At 32.3% G+C, this 10345-nt stretch overlaps 1 protein-coding gene across 2 annotated transcripts; it reads left to right on the top strand.

Annotated features, from left to right (window-relative positions):
* The first annotated feature begins 5508 nt into the window (after positions 1 to 5508).
* Positions 5509 to 9247, top strand: LOC112524194 (DNA replication complex GINS protein psf3-like). 2 transcript variants are annotated; one of them, XM_025133918.1, is made up of 8 exons: positions 5509 to 5645; positions 5822 to 5922; positions 7433 to 7565; positions 7654 to 7722; positions 7795 to 7895; positions 8237 to 8329; positions 8707 to 8846; positions 8935 to 9247. In XM_025133918.1, the coding sequence occupies exons 3-8, from the start codon at positions 7521 to 7523 to the stop codon at positions 9045 to 9047; spliced, it is 561 nt and encodes a 186-aa protein (XP_024989686.1). In that variant the 5' UTR covers positions 5509 to 5645; positions 5822 to 5922; positions 7433 to 7520; the 3' UTR covers positions 9048 to 9247. The 2 variants fall into 2 exon arrangements, with proteins under 2 accessions (XP_024989686.1, XP_024989687.1); XM_025133919.1 differs by having other exon boundaries at positions 5798 to 5922.
* The last annotated feature ends 1098 nt before the right edge of the window (positions 9248 to 10345 follow it).

Genomic DNA, 10345 nt, shown 5'->3' with positions numbered 1-10345 from the left:
TTTATCTACAATTAGTTACACGAATTCAGATATGGAACTTTAATAAGTTGTACTTACGTACAATCTACTTGTAATCATGAGTTTAAATAATATGCATTAATTAACAGTACTTTACGCATAAAAAATAGTTTTTAAGAGTTTTTGTCAAATGTTTTATAATATAGTATAGATTTTTTTTATAATTTAATTTAAGTTTAATAATGAAATAATTTATTTTTGGTTTAATAAAACATTTTATAAAGATAATAATTAAATATTCTATTAGAATTTAATGATTATACTAATTATATTTTAGATTTTTTATATTTAAAATGAGATGTTTATCCTGTATTTGATTGTGTTTATCTGCAGTTAGTTACACGAATTCATATATGAGATGAAATCGGATAGGGATGAAATCGTTCATAGATGAACAGGTTTAAGAGTTTTTAAGAGTTTTAACCAAATACTTTATAAGATAGTATATATATAACTGTTATACGAAAGAAAATAAATAAATGAAAAACAGGTATGAACACGATATGAACAGCTTCTGAACAATAGTTCATTTATTATAAACATATTCATGAGCGATCTTTTGTCAATTGGAGTTCATTTATTATAAACACATTTATGAACACAATATGAACATGATAAGAATAACTGCTATACGAAAAGAAATAAATTAAATAAAAAAAAGGTATGAACACGATATGAACAGCTTCTGAACAATAGTTCATTTATTATAAACACATTCATGAGCGATCTTTTGTCAATTGGAGTTTTATACATGCATTACATCCACACCGTTTAAGGTTCACCCTTGTTCATATATGTTTATGATTTTATATGGTTGTTCACCCTTGTTCATATCGTGTTCACCCCTTGTTCATATCGTATAAAATATATGAACACATAACCCCAATGCTATGAACACCGGGTGTAAACACTTACACAAATATAAAGATTTGGTATCAAGCTTAAAAAATAATACTTGTGCTCATATGATAGAAGTAACATGAACACAATGGTTCATGATTCATAAAAGTCGGTAATATGACAATATGAAAATGGGTCGTGCATGTACTTCCATTTGAACATGTGAATTAGGTACGTATTTTAATAATTAAAGAAAAAAAGCTATCAATACAAGATGAATTATAAAAAAACACAACACATCGTAATGAACATAATTTTGATTAAAACGAATCTACAAAAAATAAAAATCTATTACCAAGACATTCGCTTTGGTTAATTTCTTCAATTCCCGACCTCGAACTCCAATTGTCATCATAAACCATTTTAATCTTCTCACTGTTGTCGATTTATTTTTCATAGCGTTTATCCATATTAGCTTGATCGATACCGAAATATTTTACTACCTTGTTTTCTATGCGAATTAAAAACTGATAAAAAATGAACATGCAAGATCAAATTAAAAAAAATAAAAATATTAATATTATAAATGCATATTTTCGGATTTGATGATTTGTAACTCCCCATTAATTGTTTGGGAGTTACATATCAAATCAATTTACTGAAATACCCTTGTAATTAAAATATGAATATGACATAAACCTACAAGAATAATGAAATTTGATTGGTTGCCATGGTTTTCAAAGTTAACACAAAATTGTTGGTTAACATTTGATCTTCCCTATATATATATATATATATATATATATATATATATATATATATTCAAATTATAAATATAAAAAAAGTTGAACCTTCGTAACAAAAACACTGTGAAAGTTACCTTCATAGCGTTTTGCTGTAAAGTTTCAAATGTAAAAAGATGGTCTCATGAATTTCACGAAAACAAGTTGGTCTCACATGATCCTGCATGCATGTGTGTGTATGGGAATTAGAGTTATAATGAAAATATTTATGCGTATTTGAACGAGTGGACTTTTTAATTTAACTTAAAATTTTAAAAGTACTTTCATATGTTCAGTTACATTCAATTATATTCATCTATTTGTCTTGTTTACTTTTACATACATTTAATCATGTCCACGTGCATAAATTTGTTAGAATTTTGGTCATAATGACAAACAAACATAGGTAAATAAAAGTAGTTGAATATATAAAAATGTTTTGTTTTCAGATTCTCACTATAACTTCTATTACCAGTGAAACCCAACACAAAGAATCAGGTGAGAAAAAAAATTTGTGTGAGAAGCGTAACAGGGGTTTAGACTCTTAATTACTTTTAATCTCATGTTCATCCATGAATTATGTGTGTTAATAATGAATTGATTCGATACATCTTATTAATTTAATATTCAATTAATATGATTTAGAAGTGGAAAGGCGTGTTTAAGAGGTATTAAGTGAAAATATTACCATTTAGGTAGCGTTTGTTTTTTAAGAGGTTCTGAAGTCTGAAATCTGAATCAGTCAGACTGTTTGATTTTACGTCTGAAATCTGAAATCTGAATCAGTCAAGTTTTGGATCTGATAGATTTGGATTGATCTGGGTCATGATTTTACAAGAATATGTGGATCGATCTGGGTCGTGATTGATTTGGAGATCGAATGTCTTGCGAGATAGATTTGGAGGACTAAATCTGGAGGTGAGGATGGAGGGGAGAGTCTGGAGGGAGCGATTAAGAGGATTTAAGTGATTATATTATCATTTTTTTTCAGAGCAAATTAAGAGTTTTTCAGCTCTTATTTATATAAAAAAAAACAAACGGTCTGAAAATAAAAACGTCTAACCGGTTCAGGCTTAAGAGGCATTAAGTGGTTTTTTTTCAAAAAACAAACAAACCCTTAATATTTCAGAGAAAACACATAAAGATAAGCTTTTATTTGAACAAAAAAAAACACTATTAAATACGAAACGTCTGACCGAATCAGACTTCAGATGTATTAAACTATAAATACCAAAAATCAAACAGGGCCAAAATCTCCTGTTACCCATCACCATAACTTTCTTCTCTATAGAACCAAACCCTAGATATTTTATAAATCAGCTAAGAATGTTCTTGGAAGGTCTAATGATAATGATACGAGTAGAAGGGTTTAATTAATATCCAATCATTTTATAATTAATTAAAATATTTTAAATGAAATATAGACTAATTGGTCAACAATTAATTCTATTCGTCATAGTAATGCTGACGATGACATTTATATTAATCAATTTTCCTTTTTTATAAATTTAAAAATCAATCAAAATTAAATTTCCTTTTTTATAGTTTTATATTATGATAAACTTATGGGGATTTATCCGAATACTTATCTGATTAGTATTTAACAGTAAAAATTAATACTATCACTTAGGGCCTGTTTGGTTCAAGGATTTAGATGAAATTGAAAGGAATTGGAATGACCAGATCCTTTGACCAAATTTCAAATACAATGTTTGGTTCATGGAATAAAACTAATGAAATCATTTCAATTCCAATAAATTCCTTCACTCATAGATTTTACATTCCACGGCAATATCCTCGGATTTCAATTCTTTTCCTACAAATTTCTTCCCTAATCCAAATTCATTCAACGTTGTGTCTACCATATCATCTAATTGATATCTTGTTCGATCTTCATCGGGTACACACACACACTCTCTCTCTCTCGTAATTTCTCCATCTATACGAGATCGATAGACAACATATGTAATCAAGGAATCGATTCAAGATAACTAGCTATCGATATCGCTAGTCCAATCGTTATTCAAAAATCATAAAAGGTCATTTGTTGATATTTAATTTCGATTCCAAAGTTGAATTCCGTGAACCAAACAAAAAAATTCAATCCATTAAGAATTTCATTCCAATTCCATGCAACCAAACACAATCACAAGGCATGGTCAAATTTCATTTCATTTCCTCAAAGTCAAATTCATTTGATGAATTTCAATTCCATATAATTCCATTTTACGAACCAAATGCCCCCTTATTTTATTAGGTTAGGATTAAATCCACCTAATTTCATTATGCGGACCAAACGCACCCTAACTTTGTTAAAACTATCGGTTAAAATGACGGATATTTTTGGCTACTTATCAATTTTTTAATTTAATTTAATTTTAATGATATTATATATTTATATAATAACATCAACACCTTATCCTATATTCCGACCATTGGACTCGTTATGGTGTTGCAAATTAAACCATACGGTTGTTTTATCATATCGTCGTTTTTGTTAAGAAAGTCCCTAAGTGTCTCGAATATGCTTCCTTTTGTTTTCCGATGGTAACCTTTATTCAATAGTCTACCGGTGTGACAAGAGACAATGTGTGCGTATTAAATGGATGTGATATTTCTGTTTGACTTTGTGTGAACTTGAATCAACCTTATAAACCGTGGTTTAAATATGAGATAGTGATGGTTCGACCAATGGACTTGAGGATGGTGGCCGGAGGGAAATGTGGAGTTAAAAGTAAATTTACAGTGTTAGCAAATAAAAATTGTACCATTTTATCATATATTTTTAGGTATTTCTAAAAGAAACATGTATGTTCCTATAAGTACCATCATATTTCAAGACACTCATAAGCATGACCCGTAAATTACAATCAATTAAGTGGACAACCCTTGCGATTAGGGGTTGCAAAAAATGACCCAACCCGCTAACTCAACCCCAACTCAACCCATAATTAGCAGGTTGAGTTGATATTTCTAACCCATTTAAATGAATGAGTCAACTCGTCTAACCCATTTAAATAAATGATTTGGATTGGCTTGAATTTTTGACCTACTTTCAACTCGTTTACAACCTGTTTTCAACTTGTTTCCAACTCATTTAAAATATTATTTTATTTTATTCTCAATATTATATATAATATTCTAAATTTTTATTTTGTTTTATTCTTAATTAAAAATCCTACCTTTGTGAGATGAAAGTTTCAAATTCCAATCGCCTCCATTACTTTTAATCATCATGAAACCCTAAGAAAATCCTTTAGTCCATTACTCCATTATAGCCTCCAAACTTTGAGATCGGTGAAAATGGAAGTCGAGTCACTTAAAATTTAAAAAAAATCAATTTATTTTGAACAATATATTTGTTGTGGTTGTGTTTTATTCAAACTTTGAACAATTTGTTTGTATTTGTAGTTGTGTTGTGGTTTATTAAAAAAAAATTAAATAGTCTAGTTTTTGTATTTATTTAAAATTTTAAAATTAAATGGGTCAACTCAGGTTCAACCATTTATTTAACATGTTAGGTTAAGAAAATCGTAAACATGTCAACTCATTTAGGTAACAAGTTGAGTTGGATTGAAAAATCTCAACCCATTTAATAGGGTTGAGATTTTCAACATGTTTAATAAATGAGTTGAACGTGAACCCAACCCAAACTGATCCATTGACACCCCTACTTGCGATAATTGGTTGTAGCAATCAACATAAATTACTAAAATACCCCCTCACGGGAAAATCATTTAACAAAAATTTAACGGTGTCCATAAAGAAAACCAAAAGCAAAAGAAATTGCAAACGAGAGGGATGAAAACCTAAATTTTGTAACATGGACCAAAAATCGTTAGTCGGAAGAATTGGCGGGCAAAAATGAGTTGATTTGTTTCTTCAAGAAATACCCGCGAACCGAACATCACTCCATCTCCAAATCGAAATTCTCCCTCTGCTGTTCGCGAGCAAATCAGGAGACAGTTCTTATCTGCTTCCCCAAACTTGGAAATAGTTGTCAAGGTATGATTTTCATGAATTTGTCGCTCAATTGAATTATAATTTAGGGTTAGAGTTTGTTTTCGTTCTTTATTGGGTTGGGTATGATATAATTCTTCAGACAACACAATCTTGGTTTTTTTTTCTTTGATTTTTTTTTGACTTATTAGGGTTAGGGTTTGTTTCCTTGATGTTTACAGCCCAAATCGAACTACTGCCCTCTCTGACGTCCGCGCGCAGTGTATCCTCACGAACGAAGTCACTACCTCAGGCCGCCTCACGCCCAACGATTTCCTTGCAAGTTAGTTGATTTCTGAAAAATGGGATGTTTGAGTGTTGTTTGTGTGAAGTTTTGGTGCAATGTCGATCGAATTTACTAAGAATATTCAGTCTGCAAAATAGGGTTTTGATTTCAACATGTTCAAATTCACTTGCTAGATTTTGAATTAAGTCAAGGTTTTTAATTGGGTATAATGCTTGCTATTTTTGGACCATTACATTGTTAATTTTGGGTATACTTGCATGATCCTGTTTCAATTTTGACTGATTTACTGTTGGTGCATTTGATCTGAAGATTTTATGCTGGTCAACGATTAAACTACACACAGAATTAGATGTTGGAAATATTTATTTTTTACTGATTTAGGGTTCTAAGGTTCTTGACACCTTTTAAGGTTGTTAACATTTAAGAAGAGCACCTCGAATTTGTGTGACTACTTGTGTTTCTGGAACTTGACTTTCTTGAAGAGCTTGGATGTATAAGATCTTTTGCTAAAATGAGAAGGCATGGAGTTAACACACTGATAGAGTGAAACCTTGACTCAAAACGCTCATTTGGAACCAAAGTCTATATTCAGCTTAAAAAACAAAGACCCTAATATTGAAGATCCTTCTGCAGAAGAAGGTTTACTTAAGGGCTCCAGTGGACTGGTTGAAGTATTACCTTGTATGGAACGTGATATTGCTGTCCTTTCCATTTTAAGTTTAAATCATTAAAGGTTCAAACCATTTCTATTGATTTATTCGAGGTAGACTGATTTGTAAATTTTGTTTGTTACTGTTTGCGTGTCTGTTTGTGTTGTTGTTGCTTACTCCTAACATGTTTCACGTTTTAGCACTGCCTTTCTTATTTTCAAGTTCTTATGTTATTTCTCAGCAATTTCTTTGAGCAAGTTATATCCTTTCTTTTCATACACTTTGAACAAGCAGGGGTTTTCACATAAACATCCACGGTAGAGGTGAATTCCATCTCTACTACAGAATCGGACATGAGAGTTTCTTCTCATCCAACTCCTCACGAATTTAATGAATCCAAATTAAAGATGTACATTCCCTCCCCCCTGGCAGACCCCACCTCCGGGTATATTGGGTTTGTTTGGTTTGGTTTATTTGATATAAGTAGGTAATTAGGTGCCTTTAGTTGAATTTCAAACTTCAATTTTTTTTGTGGGTTTCTGAATGATAACCACAATGTTCTCTTCCAATAAAATAAAGCAGATTGACCTTGTAAGAATTGCATATCACACATTGCTATTCATTCTTTTACCATACATGGTGAAGAGGCATCTCTACTTCAATGTCACAATACCTTTAAGCAGATCATTTTTTTTTTTGATAAAGAAACAGGTCATAGTCTGTGACTACCAAATACACCCTCTTTAGCTACCACTTGAGAAGAATATGGTTCATGTTGTGGTGTTATGGAGTAATGTTTTAATGAAGCCCAAATTATACCATTGTTGGTCAATGGACCACTTTTTCTATTCCTATTAGCATGTGTGATTGAGTTTTTTAAGCTGTTATTGGTGCAGTTTGATCTGGTACTTGATACCCTATTTGAATTAAATTAGTGCATTGTGGTGGTTGAACATAAGATAGCAGCAGGCTCTTGCTTTGGTCATGGCACAATATTATGATATTGATGATATTCTAGCAGATGAGGAGGTTGAAACTTATCTCTTTTCTCCAATTATGCATTCATGTCATTTAAAAAAATTGTTTGTATGTCTAACATGCTGCCTATTTTTCATAGCTTGTTCCAGCAGTATTCTTGGAGGCAATAAATGGAGTTGGTTTGTTTGAATCAAATGACACGAACAGGGTAAATTTAAATTAAACTTCAACTGAATACATTCATATTTATTTTTATAATGGTACTATTTTGTAAAATCAGGTAGAACCTAGGTCGAAGGTAGAATTGCCATTCTGGCTTGCTCGAGAACTACACCTGAGACAGGCAGCATCGGTCAGCATCCCTCCATGTTTCAATAAAAAGTAAGCTCCGATTTCCTGGTTAGTTTTTGGTTAGCCTTCATGATTCTTGTATATGACCTTTCAGAAGTAAGCAAGAGAAACATAATCTTGATAAATGCATGAAGTTATGTAACCTGTGTTCCTTTGTGTAAGACATCCACTTAACCCAACCAGGGTTTAGACTTATATGAGTGTATTTTTTTTATTTCTGATTTGTCAGTATATAGTAATTGCTCATTGAAGTTGTATGGTCATTGACTGTTGACCACACTCAAGTATGGATTTATTTACTCTACTTTGTGGTCTATGTGAACAATATTAATGTTATTCCCCTTCAGCATCATGTATTTTGTTTCATACAGAACACGGGAAGAAATAGGGGCTGATGGTGCACACGTTGACTTAAGAACTCGATGCTCATATTTTTATGAGTTAGGGTGCAAGATAGTGCAATTGTGAGTATCATTCCACATTATTTACATTTGCTTGCAGTTATGTTTTAACATCAATACATGCATTACAATTTACTAATGGGCACATATTGCATGCCAATTTCCTTGATGGTGAATCCTATAGGGGTGATATTTCATGATACGATTGACCAAATTCACAACTTAATGATTGTAGAGACTCGATTAGTATTTTTGAGCCAAAATCACTTCATATTGTTTTTTATTTTTCTTATAGTCATGTTGATGATAAGTATTGTCTTTTTTGAGCTTCAAAAGTGCTAGCTGCTTGTAAAACAAAGTTTAAGTATTTGATTTAATAGATTTCACACTACGGTTCCTGCAAGATTCTGTTTTATGATCTTGTTCATTGAATGGATTAGGATTGGTGACAAAACCATTGGATCTCTACTCTTGGTTGCTTTCCAGACAAGGTACAAGGAAGTCCTGATTAAGGCACATACTGCAGCATCTGCTCTGACCCCCAAATTCTTGTCGCTATTAACAAAAGAAGAAACAAAATGTGAGATCTGAAGAACCCATTTAGTTTTGCCTTCCATTTTCCAAATACTGTTGACAAGAATCTTATACATTTGTTCTTGATTTTGAAGTGTACGATGCTGCTAAGTCGTCAACTGCAGCATTTAAGACTTGGCGAATGGGTGGACCAAGATTTCAAAAAGCTTCTGTTCTTGGTAGAAAGAGGAAACCAATCGGCGAGTAAGTCTTCTACCATCTGAGTGCACTGTGTTGTTCTATAACCATTCTAGTGAACCATGTGAGCTATTGGGTTAGTCTCTCTTCAAAGCCAAGTGGCTTGGCCCTGGTGTATAATTTAAAGTTGTTAGGTAGTCACAAACAGAATGGGTTGTGTTGTTTCATTTTAACTATGAAGTTTAACTGTTGAAATTTTACTCCTGCCAAATTATTCGGCACTTCACGAAAAATAAATTTTTGGTGTGGCACTGCTGAATTGTAAGTTAGAAATTTGGATGAAGATGGAATAATTGGCTCCTAAACAACCGAGACGAAAGATCGTGTTAGAATAAGAGTTAAAAGTGAGAAGTGTAAAGAGGGATTTGGACCCTGATCACTTTTAATCTCAAACCAACCCATGAATTGCGCTTCATAAGGAAATTGATCTGATGCTTCTGAGATCTATGAGAACTCTTCAATTAGGATTGATCCAAAGGTGAAGATCTTTTCTTACCCTTCTCACCATAACTTTCATCCTCATCGGAACCCACCTAAACAACCGATTGGTATCTCGAAAATGTGTTCATATGGAAGTAGGGTAGCAGACCAAAAACCATATGAATCATCGAAGACAAAACCAAGGAATGGATGGGTATTAGAGTGCGTTGGATATGCATACTAGACTGATTATAACTGGACATGACATGATTTGATGGGTGAAAAAATCGTGAAAGATTTTAGGATTTTAATTTGATAGAAGTAGTTAGTAATTTATCAATCTTGTTTAATTTATTTGATTTTTGTTCCACCTATTTTGGTGGGACAAAAAATGCGTTTTTGTCTTACTTAGGGACCCTTTACCGAACTCTTACTGGTAAACGCTTACCGAGTGCCATCTACCTTATCGGTAAGCATGACAATGACCAAGAATCTTACTTGGTAAGCGAGGGAGAAGACTCTTCTTATGTGGCAAGTGCTTATTGAATAAAAGACGCTTACAACAATCTATTTTTGATGGTTGAGAATGTTATCCAACAAGATAAGTAAGGATGATGACTTGCCGGTAAGCGCTTACCCAGTAAGCTTTTGGTAAAAAGAATGGTCCTTTAATCTTGTCTCTGTATAGATGTTGTACCATACGGTGGACAACAAGTTTTAGTTGTTGTGCAGTACGATGTGTTACGTACCAAATGCACCCTCGGGCAACAAAAAGCTATTGGTGCGATTGGTCCCTATGATCTAGATAAACCTTCTTAAGAAGATATGTTTGTAATAAGCATTGATTATGCACATTCACCTAAAAAATCCCAAAAAATGTTGATCAAA

The sequence above is a fragment of the Cynara cardunculus genome, assembly GCF_001531365.2.
Source record: "Cynara cardunculus var. scolymus isolate 2C chromosome LG 13, CcrdV1, whole genome shotgun sequence".
NCBI lineage: Eukaryota > Viridiplantae > Streptophyta > Magnoliopsida > Asterales > Asteraceae > Cynara > Cynara cardunculus.
This window is presented reverse-complemented; position numbering and strand designations above follow the sequence as displayed.

Excerpts from the sequence above, each read along its gene's own strand:
- LOC112524194 (XM_025133918.1), top strand. The coding sequence starts at position 7,521 with ATGGCACAATATTATGATATTGATGATATTCTAGCAGATGAGGAG. Across the intron at positions 7,566-7,653 it reads ATATTCTAGCAGATGAGGAG|CTTGTTCCAGCAGTATTCTT; the intron begins GTTGAAACTTAT and ends TATTTTTCATAG. Across the intron at positions 7,896-8,236 it reads CCTCCATGTTTCAATAAAAA|AACACGGGAAGAAATAGGGG; the intron begins GTAAGCTCCGAT and ends TGTTTCATACAG.